This window comes from Setaria viridis, chromosome 9 (genome assembly GCF_005286985.2).
Source record: "Setaria viridis chromosome 9, Setaria_viridis_v4.0, whole genome shotgun sequence".
NCBI lineage: Eukaryota > Viridiplantae > Streptophyta > Magnoliopsida > Poales > Poaceae > Setaria > Setaria viridis.
In genome coordinates, this window is record NC_048271.2 from 47,170,379 (window position 1) to 47,187,030 (window position 16,652).

General features: G+C 42.1%; 2 protein-coding genes across 5 annotated transcripts; one reads left to right on the forward strand and one right to left on the reverse strand.

The window, feature by feature from the left end:
- The first annotated feature begins 4,148 nt into the window (after positions 1-4,148).
- LOC117838232 (probable serine/threonine-protein kinase PBL7) lies at positions 4,149-7,043 on the forward strand. The gene is made up of 4 exons (XM_034718185.2): positions 4,149-4,614; positions 5,079-5,268; positions 5,357-5,748; positions 6,360-7,043. The coding sequence occupies exons 1-4, from the start codon at positions 4,423-4,425 to the stop codon at positions 6,645-6,647; spliced, it is 1,062 nt and encodes a 353-aa protein (XP_034574076.2). The 5' UTR covers positions 4,149-4,422; the 3' UTR covers positions 6,648-7,043.
- A 485-nt stretch (positions 7,044-7,528) lies between these two features.
- On the reverse strand, positions 7,529-15,098 carry LOC117838231 (uncharacterized). Of its 4 annotated transcripts, none has more exons than XM_034718182.2 (18): positions 14,542-15,098; positions 13,797-13,866; positions 12,854-13,708; positions 12,585-12,761; positions 12,379-12,492; positions 11,860-11,918; positions 11,694-11,760; positions 11,564-11,615; positions 11,264-11,356; positions 10,953-11,036; positions 10,403-10,815; positions 10,078-10,139; positions 9,546-9,615; positions 9,258-9,338; positions 9,026-9,127; positions 8,770-8,900; positions 8,388-8,502; positions 7,529-8,006 (listed from the first exon to the last, which is right to left on the reverse strand). In XM_034718182.2, exons 1-18 carry the CDS (start codon positions 14,574-14,576, stop codon positions 7,968-7,970), a joined length of 2,619 nt encoding a protein of 872 aa, XP_034574073.1. In that variant the 5' UTR covers positions 14,577-15,098; the 3' UTR covers positions 7,529-7,967. The 4 variants fall into 4 exon arrangements, with proteins under 4 accessions (XP_034574073.1, XP_034574074.1, XP_034574071.1 ...); XM_034718183.2 differs by lacking the exon at positions 14,542-15,098 and adding an exon at positions 14,033-14,475; XM_034718180.2 differs by lacking the exon at positions 14,542-15,098 and having other exon boundaries at positions 13,797-13,992.
- Between the last annotated feature and the right edge of the window lie 1,554 nt (positions 15,099-16,652).

Consider the following 16,652-nt stretch of genomic DNA (forward strand, 5'->3'; position numbering starts at 1 on the left):
CCCGTCGTGCCCTCGACTTGACTCCTCTGTTGCTCGACAGATCGCCGCCGCCGCAGTCGTTGCGTGTGGCTGTGCTACTCTCTCCTCCGCTATTGTGCACCCCTCGATGCGGTCTTCTCCACCGCCTCCGCATCAGGTAAGTCCTCCTCCGTCAGCCTCTCCCTACGGTTTCTCCTCTCCTCTCCTCTCCTCACCTCACCTCACACTCGCAAAAGTTCTTGCAGATCTCAGGGAGGAAAAGCTGCAGACACAAGCGAACGACGACCTAACGCAGTTCCTACGGCGGCGGACTTTTCAGATTCGGACTCCTTGCCACCTCCGCTCCCCATCAGCCATCAGGTGCCGCCTTTTGCTCTTTTCTTTTGTATATAAGAATCTTTCTTTTGATGCTGAAATGTATACGAAAATACGCAAAGATTTGGTAGGGAGTTGTCCCATTTCTGCTGTAGGAATGTTCATTTTGATCCTAAATGTTTGGAAGTAGGGAGGTGCCACATTTCTAATTTTTTTATACGCAGAAAATTTTGTATCTAGTATCTATCTGTGCATGTCTAGAGGTAGTGTTTTCAAGTATTGATTTGTTTTTTATTATACAAGTGATTGGTTTATTTGGATGAAACTCTAGATTCGTTAAGAGCGTAAATCTTTTTTTCTTTTCTAGCATTGTACCTTAGCTTGTATGTGGCATCCATTTATTGGGTTTAGCATATTGATTCATTTTAATGTGTAAAACATCTTTTGGTTTGTGTGTCGCATTTCTTTGTGTAGCTGTTCATGCATATTTGATCCAAATGATGTGAACTGGCGAGTTTTATTCACATTCATTCTGATGGCTGATTGGAAAATATAGAACCGATCAGGAAATACATGTTTGGAGTTTTTACTTCTAGTGATATTAGGTGAGCGTAGACTAATTCAATCATATAGGGATCAGTTATGAGCTTGAACTTTTGTCAGCAAAAATTCTAGTCAAGTAACTCAACACCAGATATGTTTTTGGTTCGTGGCATGATGTGTGGCTATGCTGGACTCTATGGTGCTTGTATACTTTTGTTCACGTCATCACAGGCATAGAAAGAAAATTTTGGTACTTGTATTCTGATGATTTGTGAAATTGGAGATTTGATTGATTCTAGCTATATTGTGGTTAGAAAAAATGAGCGCTTTGTCTTTTATTGGGGAAGTACTGACATGTGATGTTGAATGCTATTTTACTGTGTCAAGTTAGCTCATATGCTGTTAGCTAGCTGAATTGTTCTATTAATTGAAAACTCTGTTCATGCATCACCCTGATGTATGCAGTCCTATTCCTTTCCGATAATTCATGATTTATGAGGCTGTAGTCTTGTACAAAATCTTTTAGTAACCTATTTTTCTAGGGATCTAGACTATATGGTGAAATCCAAGCTGAAAGTTGTTGGCTGGCTACTGCTGTTGATTTATTGTTCTATTTGATGGGTTACTATATTGGATGTCTTTGAGTCTGAGACACACAGGAAGATATTCATTACAACCAAGAATTCTAAGGTTCGATTAATGTGGCTAAAACAAAAAATTAGGTATGTCTCTTTGAATATGCTCAGTGTATGATAATTATTAACCTTCTGTAGCATCTGAATTAACCTTAAAAGCTTCTGAATTATTAACCTTTTGTACCTTCTGTGACAATTTATTAACCTTCTGTAGCTTCTGAATTATTAATCTTTTGTAGCTTCTTTGAATTATTATCTTGACCATTAACTTGACTATTGATTAACATGTCTATTTGTCTATATTTGTTTGCTTTGAATTATATGTTGAATATAAGCCTTTAATTGTTAATATGACTGTAGATCTCTCATGGACCATACTTCAATGAGATAACTACTACGCAATCAGAACCAAGTTGGTGTTATTGGGATGGAATGAACTATTTGTGCTATGTTTTATTATCGATGGGAATAGGGATGTGGCTGGAACTGGTTATGTGCTCTGTTTCAGTACTGTTTGAATGCATTTATTTTAGCTGAGCATATGGGTACCTGTGCTGAGCATCTGGTGTAGCCATATGTGCTATGTTTGAATGCTCTGTTTCTACTGAGAATCACTGGTCGTTCTAGTCGTAATTGCGCTAGAATATGTAATGTTTTACTGCTTATTACTACTGTGTTGAACTACTGATGTTATTGAGCTGAGTAATGGGGATGAGAGTTTTGATTTGGACCATCACTTCCCATCTTCTGCACACATACATTATGCTCAGCACATCCCAAGTCACTCTAGGTCAGCCACTCATACCCACCCATTTATCACCATCTGTGTTGTTTGAATGCGTTTGAACAACGATGCGTTTACTTGAACAAGGATGTTTATTTCTGATTTTTCTTTAATTTTTTCTGAATTTTTGAAGTATTTTTTTTCTAAGGGGAATTTAGCCTCTTGGTTCCAAACCCAGGTGGGGAGATCCTCCCGGTCTATTGATTTGCCATCGGGAAATTGATTTGCCACTAAAATTCCCCTAGCAGCTTTTCTCCCTAGGGTTTGACTCCCCTTGCTGCCAAATCAAGCATTATTTTTCCCCAAAATCCTTGTTTGACAACAATCATTAGACAATCCTTGTTTTTTAAGACACAATAACATCATTTGACAATTATACGGTTGATTAAATCTAGACAAAACATGATCTATTGCAGCTAAATCATTATTTTCAAATATAGCAACATATTATTTTTGCATAACGGTATTTAATTGCTACTTAAGTTTAAGAGATTATAATTTTACAATATGAATTATGTAACGTGTATAAATATATATGGAATACAATGGAATAGTAAAACAAAATAATTGATCGAAGAAATAATAAGTCACTGTAAAAATAACTTTTAATAATTTATCTCCACGTGACATTTTTCGTCGTACGTGGGATGATTTACCTAATCAACATATCTCACCAATTCACGAGCAACACTCACACCTCCTACGTAAAGTCGACGCTCACATGATGCTACAATTTATTAATATCTTTCGTGCATATTATATATACGACGGTTTTCTAATCTAGAGGCGCCGCAGTTTATAAGACCACGACATCCCGAATATTCCTCCTATCCATCTATAAGACATGCCCCTCAAAGACAAACCCCGCAGCATTTCTTCTGCGTCCGGTGTCATATCGCTCCACCAGCCGCTTGCCCGTTTTCCTACCCTACTCCCTCCCGCTCGCGCTCGCCAGGCGGCGGCCATGGGTTCTTGCTTCTCATCGGAGGGCGGCGGCGGCAGTAGGAGGGAGGTGCGCGCGATGACGTCGCAGATCCCGCGAGCCGAGCAGGCCGAGTCGACCGAGGCGGTCATCCGAGGTCTTGTGCATGGTCCTCCACTACTCTCCCTCCTCCGTTCTTGCTCCTACTCCCGGAAATGCGGCTCGAGTTCTTGGGCGTTTCTTCAGTTCGGTGCTTTGCTTCGATTTTGCGGATTGCTAGTTTGGTGATCCCTTAGCGCATAGAGCGGTTCCTGTTTTTGGTTCGGTCAATGCTAGTTTGCTAGTTCTTGGCAAAAAGAAATCAAGAACCCTACAAAAACCTACAAACCCAGGGTTCTTGGCAACGAGGATACTGGGTTCTTGATTTCTTTTTCTTTCCTTGATTTTCGCTTGCTCCGCCTTAGCACGGAGTAGCCGCTCTGTCGCCGGCGAGCGCGCGTTTGAGGATGAGAGGAGGTGTGGACTGACTGGGGGGGCAAAGACCCCGTGCTCCTCCACTCTTCCGCCCGGGAGCCCATCTCCTCTCTCTAAACCGTCTCCTGCGCCATCGTTGTACGCCGCGGTTACTGAGTGTTATTGATTCTTAACAACCCCCCCCCCCCCCCCCTTCCCTTTTTCCCCTGATTTTTGGTTTTCGGATGGCTCTTTGGCAGTTGCGCGATCGCCTTGGCAGGGTCCTTAGATTGTGTCAAGAACGGGCTGCTGTTTACGCGACCATTTGAGTCGTTTGCATTTTTTGGAATCGGCATACTCGACTTCATTTCTTTAGTGTCGATCAATGGATTTCGTGAAGAAAAGAAACGCTAGCTGGTCTAACAAGTAGATGTTCCTGGGCTTATGTAGATGGCTAGATGCTAATTTCCTCTTATTGTTTCTTTGTGCTGTTCTTGATAGTTGAGATGGCGAGGTTAACATCAAGAATTCTGCGTGTCTCTTGTTCGTAAAAGAGTGCCATCACATTATATGGGTTACCGTTCGTGTTGTGTTATATTTTCGCTGTCTTAGCAAGGAAAGCAAGGAACCAACTGTCTGCTGCGTTCTTGGAATAGTTTGCTTTTTTCTTCTCATTTGCTGATTAATAGCATTGTGATCTTTTTGTCACTAAAAATTAGTAGCGCGATTTCCCCTTCCCTCTGCATTTGTATATCTGATGATTCATCCATTTTCGTGTTGTTTGTACAGAGATGTCAATGGTCACGGTGGATGCCTCTCATGCTGGGTTCATCACAAACCTGGATCTAGAGTGCTGCATTGATGGAAAGGCTTTCAGATATGCGGATCTGTATGTGGCAACAGGTGGATTCAGTGTAGACCGCCTCCTGGGACATGGTGGGTTCGGCCAAGTGTATAAGGGCTTTCATAATGGCACCAATGAGGTCGGTTCATATCATCATATGCCTCTGCTCAATTGCATGGCTGCAGATATGTTTATGTGTACTATCATATGATTCTTTGTTGGTTATTCAATGCTCAAATGAACTAGGCTGATCTTGAGTATAGTTGTATAAGTATTGATTGAAGCAGTGTGTTCAAGTAAGGAATGATGTAGTATTCTTTAGTTTTCTTCATTTATAGCTCAAGGTTGATCGATGCGTATGGTTAGTCAATGATATTTTTTTTTGCTATTGTGTTAATAGAATGAACTGGATTGGTCTTTTAGTATGATTGAAGCTGCATACACAAGAAAGGATTGGTGTAGATTTTTTTTGACTCTATTTCTATCTGAATTTCGGTTGACGGCATGTTTAATTTATCATGAAAAATGCTTGTTAAGAGAAGATGTGAGTTGACTTTCATTTTCTTATATGATATTCTAATTCTCAAAAACTGCAATGGACAGGAGGTGGCTATAAAGAGGCTTGATCTCCAGGGACAGCAAGGTGACAGGGAATTCATTACTGAAGCTGTGATGCTGAGCAGCCTGCACCACCCAAATCTTGTAAAGCTTGTTGGCTATTGTGCTGATCTTGGACAGAGGATTTTAGTTTACGAGTATATGCCTTTGGGTTCCCTATACAGTCATATCCATGGTATGCTGCCAACCTACCATATATAATTCTTCCTTTTTGCTATGTGTTAGAAGTTGGTGTAATCAGAGTTGGTTCTTGGTTTATCCAGATCTTCCCCCCGGTCGGCAGCCTCTTGACTGGAGTACAAGAATTCAGATACTTCTTGGTGCTGCTAAAGGTCTTGAGTATTTGCATAACAAGGTTAAACCTCCTATCATTAATCGTGATGTGAAATGCGCAAACATTTTGCTTGGAGAGGGGTATCACCCAAAACTGTCTGACTTCGGCTTAGCAAAGCTAGGTCCAACCGGTGATAATACCCATGTTTCAACTAGAGTTATGGGTACACCTGGATATTGTGCACCAGAGTATTTGATGACTGGTAAATTGACTGTAAGCACAGATATTTATAGCTTTGGTGTTGTTATGTTGGAGGTTCTCACTGGAAGAATTGCTAGAGATGAAAGTCTCCCTGAATCTGAGCGAAACCTTGCTTCATGGGTAAGCCATTGATTTCTGTTCCCATATCTCTTTACCTGTGTATCCTTAATATTATTTTATAGAGCTTCCTTCATCTAAAAAACTTGCTTCTCCTCAATGCTTGTATATAACTTTTTTCTAGGGCAGTGCCAGTATAATACCTCTGCTAATGATGAAGTAAGTCGTCCTATTAGTATCTCAGTAAGCTTAGCTCTGCTCTGCATCTATCGACACCAAAATGGCATAAATGTTACTCGTTTTGTTTCTGAACCGGTTGATCATATGAAACTTGTTCTGCGCTTCTTCTGTCGCCTTTAATCTCGTCGTTGCATAGGCAGGAATGTCATGTTTCCACAATTCCTTGTTATTTTCTTCTCGAGAACATGCGAAAATCCTGTCTTGCATGTCTCGGTCATATGAAGTCACAGTTCTTCATATTTACACTAAGGATGATTTCTGAATTCTAGCTAAACGATAAGGTTACCTTTTCTCTCGTGTTCCGCTTATAAGGAGGCCACAGACTGTATTACTTTTTTGCCCCTTAAAGGTTCAGGTTTTTACATGCTGTACAGAGTTATGTTTTATCTTTTGCGATTACTCGCCTTAACCTATCTTGTGATGTATGGTTTCAGGCTGTCAATCCTACCCTCAGACCGGACATCACCAATCTGGTAGACCCGGCGCTGCAGGGTCAGTGCTCCGCGAGTCGTTTGTACCATGCATTTCTTCTTGCTGCACGATGTGTCAGTGAATTACCCGCTATGAGGCCAGCCATTACAGAAGTGGTCAGGACTCTCGACAAGATCTCGAAGCCAGCTACTAAGAAGAGGCAGTTGGAGCGTGGGGGACCCAGCACAACAGCTAGAACTAGCTCTGGTGGGAACCAAGCCCAGGTCAAGGATCAGGGGCAAGGAAGCTGAGGAGTCCAGTGCAAAGCAAAACAATGGTGCTCTTCTGTTAGGAGCAGCATTACTGCTGGCTGTTTGGGAGCAAGAACAGGTCGTGGTGCCTGTTCAGATGATATGGTTGAATTGCATGGGTGTGCATGTTGAAGAATTTTGTTAATGTAGGTCATAGCTACCCGGTGTTACCCTTCTTGTGTTTGTTGTATCTGAGGCTTATCAGGCGTCGTTTTCGCCCAGATGCTTTTGCATGATGATGGGGACTATGTACAGACCAGTGGGGATGGCTTGTTTCCCTTGCTTTAGCTGTTGATGTCGTACATTGTGTTCTGCAGTAATATGTACCCAGTGTACCCCTAAACCGGTTGGTTATCTTGATTCGGTATAGTTTATTGTTTTTTTTAACTAACCCCAGATCTCAGAGGTAGAATGTTTACTCAACCTCGGCCATTTTCATCAGAGTGTAATTGTACAACTGGTCTCGACAACATGTTATCTTAACGGTTGATCTACGTCAAGTCGTCAACTGACTAGCAAGGCAAATGCAAGTACTCCCTCCGTCCATAAATATACGACGTTTAGCTTGTCCTAAATATCATATATTGCAATCAAGCGTAGTATTTGTCCTATTGTGTTGACAGATAACACTGATGGCATACACGTTTCGAGAGGAAAATGACATGTTTTTACCATAAATATTTTGAATAACATTGCGGGAACCTTGGAAAGTAATCAGCTTTCAACACCTCGTTATAGGGCGTGGGTTTTGGTCTCCGCTAGTCTGTAGCCACACTGTTTTCCGAACTTATATTCGAATACAGTGGCACATAGTACATAATCTTCGTACATAACATATTTCAAGAGTGTGTTGCAAGCCAACTGTATCGAAAGAACAGAAGTACAAAGAGATCATTTCTTCACAGTGGTCTGAAGAGAAATAAAACATGCTCTTCTCCGGTACAATTCCTCCATGATACTGTCATAAACTAATCTAACACAAATTTCCCCTTTTTCATGTGTATTGGAAGTTGCATCCTTTTCTTTCTCCTACTTGGAACACTAACTATTGACAATCTTAATGAAACTAATAGAAGAAAATTTACACCGATGACTTACAACAGTTTTCCAGACCTACCAAAAAAACTTTATCTGACAACTGAGCTCAATATGATACAAGGTACACTTCCTGCAAAACTTGGAAAATACCAGCTGGATTTTCCCATGGAGAAAACATCACTGCTCTTTTCAACACATTGTTATAGCAATCAGGCAATCCAACCATTAATGAACACTCCAGATCTTGTTGGGAGCTACGACTTCCTCCAATATTCTACGAGTTTAGCTTCCAGTTGTTTCAGTGGAATTCTGCCTTGCCTGCTAAAAGCAATTCAAATATAGTGAACCAACAGCAACTTAACTCCGTACAATCTTTCTAGAGCAATTAGGTACACTCATTTTTCTTTTCCTATATCCTGGCCATGCAAACGTGATATAGTTGTGTCCCCTTTCTTATAAGGACGAACTATATTCCTTCTTTTGAGTTTCCATTTTTAAATATTATTAAAAAAGGCTGTTGGTTGAGCAGATGCACCTAAGCTTTATTTCCTAGCACATCAAATATTTTAGCAAAATGACAACATAGCAATAAAAATCAAAGCTAGCAATAAACAAAGACTGAGAATGACAAGTAGCTCCTGGTGCCATACGTCATTATTAACCCAGCATTATTTTGGCAAACTTTTGACTTTATGGGTGTACCTTACTCTTGTCTAGCCATCCAAGTCCCCTAGAAAGCAGGCCCATTCTCCTGTTAGGTGCATCATGATTTGGCTCTTGATTCGTCTTGCCAGGAACATGGTCTGCACGTGGTGAACTACAGAAATGCCAAGTAAATGAAGTATTATAGTATGAAGGTAGAATTCCAGATTCTCAAAAAAAAAAACAGCAACAAGATCAATCAAATGTGATTGGTAGAAAAAATGTCCAGGCCTAGTGGAGAAAAAAATTAATGGGAGAGGAAAAGAAACCAACTGAAGCAATAGCCAGTGACTCAGTGACACGTGAAGAAAGTCATGACCAGTGTGGAACAATAGACTTTTGATCATATAGATGGAAGTTCAATCCAACAACCAAAACATACCTTGAAGTGAAAGATTGATTGGCTTTAAACTGCCCAGCCTGATACTGCTTTGTAGCCTCCAGCATTGTTTCTGCCATTACAGCTCTCTTCTCCATTTGTGAAAGTGCTGCCATTGCTTCTTCATACTTCTCCTGCATACAAAAGATACCAAAAAAAAAATTAGGCATCTGCCTTCTCAGATACAACAAATTGTGCATGCAATCAAGAAAGTAGAACTTCCAAAAGACTGATTGCAAAAGTTCATCCAAGAATTAACCTGGAGCAAGTGAGCTGCGTGTTTTTTTTCAGCAGCATCTCGTTCAGCAGCTATGCGGGCATCTTCTGTCACTTTCTGTTCTTGCTCCATTCTTAATAAGATCTGTACATGCAAGTTAATATGTGGACATTTCTAGCCAATCAGATGGTCCGGTGAAGTCGGGAGGGCCATGTAATATCATGCTAAAGAACACATAGATTATGGACACAGAATGTATGCAGTAAGACAACACCTGAAGCATTGCTTGCTCTTGCTCTTGCTTGCCTGCAAAGGCTTTTCGCAGTTCAGATACCTCTGCCTCCAATTTCTCAACCTGTGAGTCTTTTCCAAGTCAATGTTGTATACAGGAAAACAATGGGCAAAAGGGGGATTCAATGACTAAAAGTAAAATTACCATCTAGGAAATCTTAAAGTGACTATGTTTTCAGAAAGAAGTCAGAACATATAATAGTACTGGGAAATTCAACTTCCATGAAACCACATGCTGAGGGAAAAGAAGTGATTCCAGATAGCATCATACCTTAGCACTCAACATTCGTCTGTTGTCATGCTCAACCATCTCCATTAAAGCAGTTTCCAACTCCTCACCCCTGAAAATATAAATAAATATTAGCTTTGTGGGCACATATTAGTGGATCCAATTAGCAAGTGATACATCACAAAATTAAGTCATATGATTCAATTTCAAACAGTTTAACTAGATGTGTGTGAAACGAACAGGAATAAATTTGACTTTAGTCGCCCAAGGAAAAGAAAAGGACTATGAGGTGCTGTGAAGATGTGAAAGAAATAAAGCTAGCATGTTGCTTTTATATTTCTTTTTTCCCATAAAATAAACAGAAACTCAAATATTGTACAGAGAGGGCTAATAGGCATCATTGATGTATAAAACAAAGGGGAAAAGATACTGCAATTTTTGATATGTTAAATCTGCTCAACAAAGTGCAATTGTTTATGTTATTGTATCTAGAGCTGAATACTTGTATTGATCATAAGTTGCTAGTCTTGACTCATATGGGCATACATATGCCACGGACAAAATATAACCAAACCTGAGATCAGCTGATCTTTTCTCCTCAAGCAGCTTGCATAGTTCAACCTTTAACCATGACACCTGCATTGCAGTATTGCATGTGTATAGAATTCATCATAGGCATAATAGCATGGAGGAACCATTCAATTCTACTAAAAAAAGGAAAAAAAAAGATTTTGATATTGTCACAGAACCATTAGGAATCAGCAGGTTTTAAGAAGAAATTCAAGACATATTTGAAAACAAAGATCAAATACAATACTTTCTTAAATACAATATTTTCCATTTCTTTTACAGAAAGAAATAACAAATCCAAAAGATAAATACTATAGAGGAGTTGCTACCTGATCTTGAAGATCAACACCCTGATCCAAATCATTCTCTAGCATAGAACTAGTACTAAGGTAGGTCTCAAGATTTGCTGATCCAGTGTCTCCATTCAATTTCAAACCATCTGCCCCTTCCTTGGACTTAACCGGTGAGCACACAAATGAAGGGTCATGTTTAAAGCTATATAGTTTGGTCGCTAACCCCTTCTTATCTTTCCAGGAATTACGGTCTTTCGATCTTTCCTCCATTGCAGTTAAAATTTCAGGCCTGTGCTTTTTCCTTAACTCTTGCAATCCCATTTCTCTAATTGATTGAAAGCCCATGCAAGCTGTCAATACTAACTGGCTGCTGTCAAAAGTAGAGCCAGCAAGAGATTGAAGTAGTGTAATTGCATCTCCGGCATCTTTTGTGGTCACCAGTGCAGGCCCTGCAAATTTACATATGAAGACAACAATGTTTGTTGCACATCAAAATTTGATCAAAAAGAACAAAATTAAAGGCACTTGTTAACATTATCCAGGCGTTAATAAACAGAGCTAACATCAAAAGAGGGTTATCTTATACCATATAAATCCAGCAAAGCAAGAGTCGTCCTGAACAACATTGTACGATTTCCTTCAAAAAGGATAACATCCCAAACGCGAAGTACTACAAGAGAGGTAAAGTCTGTACTTAGATATCATTAACACATACATGGTACACAGAATATGCAACCAACAAAAAAACAAGAAGATTTTCCATATCCTGGTAGTGAGATTTAAATGTTAGTAAGCCAAAAGGGGATTAGCCAATCTTACAGCAGTTAACTATCAGCAAAAATATTTGTGATAGCACATATCATAATGAAAGAACCAAGACACTGTATAAAACCTGACCACTTTCCCATGGAAGCATATTGATGAAAATTGAAAGAAACCATGGTCCAGTCACCCATCCCACTTGAACTCCCAAGAAATTCATATGTTTAGCTGAAGAGAATTGCAATGATGTAAGTGCCAAGTGATAACCATAAAAAAAATACTTTCAATGGAAGAAACTTTAGGTGTAAATACTTTGATACACCGTGCCTTCAAAAAACAAAAAAGGAATAGTGGCGTAGACATGTGTTTGATCTTTTTTAACATATAACGAATCTTAACAAAGGCTAATATCAGTAATATCCTTGGACGACGTACCCAATTTAGGGAATCTTTCTCGTACAACCTCCTCAAGAACGAGCTGGTCAACCTGTGTATTGAGCAGCAACACAGTCTAAATGTACGAAGGAAAGAGTGCATGCATTAAGATTAACAAATTAAAAAGTACCTGAGATTCAATCATTTCTTCAGTGTAGTAACCATCAAAGTAATCATCAATAACCCCTACTAGAGCCCTGGAATTTAAAAGCAAGTTACAATCGAGAAACCAGTCTTGCACTATAAAGGCCACAGAGTCTTTTTCTATATACAACGTATGTATAATTCAGACATACCAAAATGCATTTTCTTCAGGCATGAACAACAAAAATAACCCGGCAAAAAAGTTCATGGCCTGAGAGAAAAAAAAAAGTGAAGGAATGAGATAAAAGGTAGTTTGGTAATAGTGGTTATATCAGAAATCGGATTATACTCCTAAAGTGAGGCAGTGGAAAGCAAAATAATGTAACCACAAACTGACCTGATAAAGATAGATATAATAAAATTCTTTTACCGGAGATAGGCTAATTCATTTTACATTTTGTTAATCCCTTCTGAGTATAAGGTCTAATAAATATTTTGCTTGACAGAAGATCAGAACTGATGATTGAAAAGGGAGACTGCCATAGCTCATAATGGATTACTTAAGGCCATAGATTAATGCTCAGCAGAACTAATGATTGAGAAGCATGGCTTTTCAGAATTTGCGTGGACCACTTAGCATGGACTACAATCCTATGTTCTATAGACTTAAGGTAACAAGACTAAAAGAGGCTAGATAAAAATTCAAAATTCTTCAATGAGCATCAGTTTACCTGACAGTACCCAACTGATGGATTATGCCTGGCATATGCGGTTAATAACCGCCTCAAAGCATTCCTCCCATCCTCATCTAATGCAGGGTGTCCTGGAAATGTTCGTGGCAAATCCTGTAATGAAAAGAGAAATCAAGTGTATAGAAACACTAGACTTGTCAACCATGGCATACTTCCTCTCAATTCAAACTGTTGCAAAGAAAAACCTTCTCTATCTGTCCTTTCCACTTCTCAGGTTGTGCAACTTTTCTTGGTGCACTTATCTGTTCATTGAGCACTGGATCCACAAGGTCCTTTTCATCCGATTCCACGGTGCCTTCAAGCAATTTGTTGTAGTACCCAGTAATTTTCCGAGCACCAACACCCACAAATGCTTGCCATATCTGCAGGGAAGCCAACAATATGTGAGTGTAAAGTCATCGAATCTCACACAAAGCAGACAGAATCAAGTTGAAAATCCGGTTCGCAGTTGCACCTCTCCTCTAAGAGCCATTGGCACTCCTCCACGAACCAAGCTCTCAAGCTCCTCCCTCCAAGGAAAATAAGACCCATCCTCGCCTCCCTCCAAAGCAGTACCTGTAGAATCACCAGGTGTCTCCTGTCCAAGTTCATCATTCTCTGCAATGCAAGACACAGGCTCTGCTGGATCCCCTTCATGACTCACTTCTGCAGTCCCTCCTTCCTCTTCAATAGAAGCAAGCTGTGTTGCATCCTTTCCATGAATGTTATTCGCACCATTATCTCTTTTCACCACCCGAGAGCTCATCATTTTCTCAATGATGCTTAGCGCTGCACGTACACGCCTCTGGGACTCAACTTTTATCGGCTTCAGTTCATCCAACAACCCCTTGTCCAAGAAGAGTTCTACCAGCTTTTCCAAGTTGCCACTATTCCTGTCTTCGAATTCTTCGGAGCCTAAATTCGAATCTTTTAGTTCTTTGGAGTCCACATTCACTTCCTTCAAGTCCTCTGAGCCTTTGGACCCCTCTGTAGACCTACTACTAGTCTCCTCCTCTTTCACTTTGTCCAAGTTGTCAGTTACATCTTTTGGATCTTCTGGCGCACCATTTGCTTCTTGTGATTCATCGCTAGCATCAGCTTCATTCAGGCCTTCCAATTTATTGTTATCTTCTGCATTATCAGCTTCCTCATCTCCTTCTTTATCACTATGCATTCCAGCACCATTATTCTCTTCCGCCTTCCCTGCTCCTTCATCACCATCTCCTGCAACAGCATATGGCGAAACGCTGGGTGTGGCGGGCACATTTGCGGACTCAGCCAACCTGTCCAAGAAGTCCCTCCATATGTGCGCCCTCTCCTCCTCCTCTTCCTAACAAACAACCATACAAAAAAACATCAAAAACTTTCCCAGAAACAAACAAGGGACATAACATTTCCACTCTGGCAAAGTAAATCACCTTGTAAATCTTGGCGTATTCGCGGAATCGCTGCAGATGCTGCGGCCGCACCGCGAATCCATACGCGTCCCTGCGCCAAACCTCAGCACCATCAGCCACGGCGTCCAGAGGCAACCCCAACCACGACATTAGCCCCGCAGGGCCCAGGGAAACAAGGAACAAAACAACAGACAGAAGAGAAGAGAAGAGGAGGCAAGCAAAATGCGCAAAGGAGGCGCCTTTTTGTGGGGGTTTACCGTGGGGACTCGGCGGCCATGGGGATCACCGCGCATTAAAGAAGAAGCGACAGGGCGACCTCGGCAGCGCACGCCATGGATTGACCAAAGCCATAAACCCTAGCCCGCGCGGGCCCCGAGATCCGCGCACATGGGAAGGGGAAAATTCTGGAGGAAAAAGGAATCAGGGATCGCTACGGATCGCGGCAAGGCCCGGTGGAGCCTCGCGCTGGCGTTAATTGCACCGCACCCGCGCTGCCGCGGCGCCCGAGGGGAGGCCCACGCGCGAAGGCGACGAAGAGGAATAGAAGAAGAAGAAGAAGAAGAAGAAGAAGAAGAAGATGCGGCAGCGCAGATCGAGGAAGGCGAGGAGGAGACCAACAAAGGAGGGGAAAAAAAACTCATTTTGCGTCGACGCTAGAGCCGCGGTGCACGTGGCGCGCGGCACGACGATGTCGCGCGCGCCCGGCCGCGCTCCTGCATGGATTCCATTTCAAGCAATCGGAGGAGAAGACGGTACGGTGCTTCACCTCTTGTACTCGAAGTCGAAGGCCCCGGCGCCCATGGCCGCCGCCACCGCCGGTCGGTCGGTGCGCAGCGACTCGCCGTGGGCTCGTACCGGCCGGCGCAGAGTTGCCGAGCAGCCGCGAAGCCGCTTGGGGGAAGGAGGACGGGCGGCGGAGAGCTTTGAATGGGATTAGAAACTAATCGCCTGAGTTTGACCTGGATTTGCAGCGAGATTGGTCAAAAAATGGTGTTACTATAGTACCACCACTCGATCGATGCTTCTTCAAGGAAAAAACATAGATCAGGCAATTTTTGGTGATGATGGCATGGCGCCCGCTCGTGCGTGATGCTACTGTTCCCGTGTCAGGTCCCAAGCTGCAAGCTTTGACCCTACGAGAACTTCGTCGTGTGGTGGTTTGGTCGGAGGACAGCAGCATCTGAACCATGATCAAGTACGAGTACGGTGTAGTGTTACCAAATGGTGGTTGTTGGAACTTGGAAGTGGAGCGCTTCGGCATACGGCCATAAACGACTCCGATCAGCAAAAATACTTGAAATGCAGCAAAAATACGCGCTCGGATCAGCAGGACAGAGCACCAAATCTGTTGGGTGTTTTCAGCTTGTCACGCTCCCGGCTTCCCTGCATTATTGGCTCGCCAATTCAGTCAAATACACACCCTGTACCGAAGAGGACACGGAGCCTGCAGTGCAGTTCCAGAAGATCTGGTGGTGAGGGTGGGTCCCATGTGGATGTGGTTCGTTAGAGTAGGCACAACTTGCCGCATGGCGGCATGGCGAGTGGAGAATTGGAGAATGGAGACCCCAGCCACAGCCAAAGAAAGAATCGTGCAGGCGCAGGGTTGGTTGTGGACGACGGATTGTGGTGGGCGCGGCTGGGCCCCTCGGGATAGCTTGCGCGTAAAAAACACAAAGCGAAAGCCTCTCTGTCCACCTCTCGGCCCAGATTCCCTGGGCGGCGGATGGCCTGCCTGCTTCGGCTTCCTTCCGTGTGTTATGGGCTAAAGCAGCCTGCGGTCCACGGAGTAATGTGTTTTTTTAATTACAAAGAAGCCCAATAAACGATATGATCGGGCTGCGCACTTGGCCCGGGACACCCCCGAACGGAGCTAAACGACAGATCAGACGACGTCATCAGTCCACGCTTCGCTTCCAAAATATCTTTGCTATACTACCCCGGTAGGATGATGCGATCCTCCACTAAACAAGGTACCCTATGACATGCTGCTCCCAAAAAAAGAAACACTAAAATTGTGATCACTTTAAAAACACTAGCTTCTTATCGACGACATCCTCTGATATGGTTGACTTTGGGTTATTAGTATAAGTCTCTTTTTTTTCTTTCCCTCTTAATGTGATCCAGATCCGGTTGCCGTCAACTACAGTGAAGGAACTGTAATGTCCCAGGTGGAGTATCTAGCAATCCATGATATTATGGGTTTGGTGTCTTCCTAGTAGATTTCCATTATTCTCACATCGTGTGGTAACTTTGTGGAAAAAAATATTTTACAAGTGAATAGTTGAGGTTACGTTCTATCCATAAATATGTTTGTTTTTTTTACCATAACCTAACTTTGTTGTCCTTAAAACATTATACGTGAGATACAAACTAGATTCCATAGTTAGATTATTATGTGGAAGTGGCATGTCGTACCATGAGGAAATATGAAGGACAGCAAATACCACCTGAAGGGAAAACAAAATAGAAAAGTCGGCAACAGAATTTCTTTTTTCAGGTTTATTCAATATAAGCTAGGGACGTACTCCCTACGTTCCAAATTGGAGGTCGTTTAAGATTTTTATAGGTTCTTAGCATGATTTAATTCTAATATATACGTTTCAAATTATCTCATTATCTTGTTAAAAATCATTGGCACTAACAATATCTCATGCGATTGTCAATTGTTAGCTTGGTGGACTTGGCTAATCGGATGCGAGCACTGAGCACGGAGGAAGCTCCATAAGACATGACACATTCGCCATCGTGAAGAAAGGATAGAGGAAGACCTCGCCGTACACGAGCTCGCACGACTGCAGCCTGCAGGAAAGGCTTTCTGTTGTCGATGAGAAAGACGTTCGCGTGCATCGAGCCGAGCCAATAATTTTTCGTCCGGGA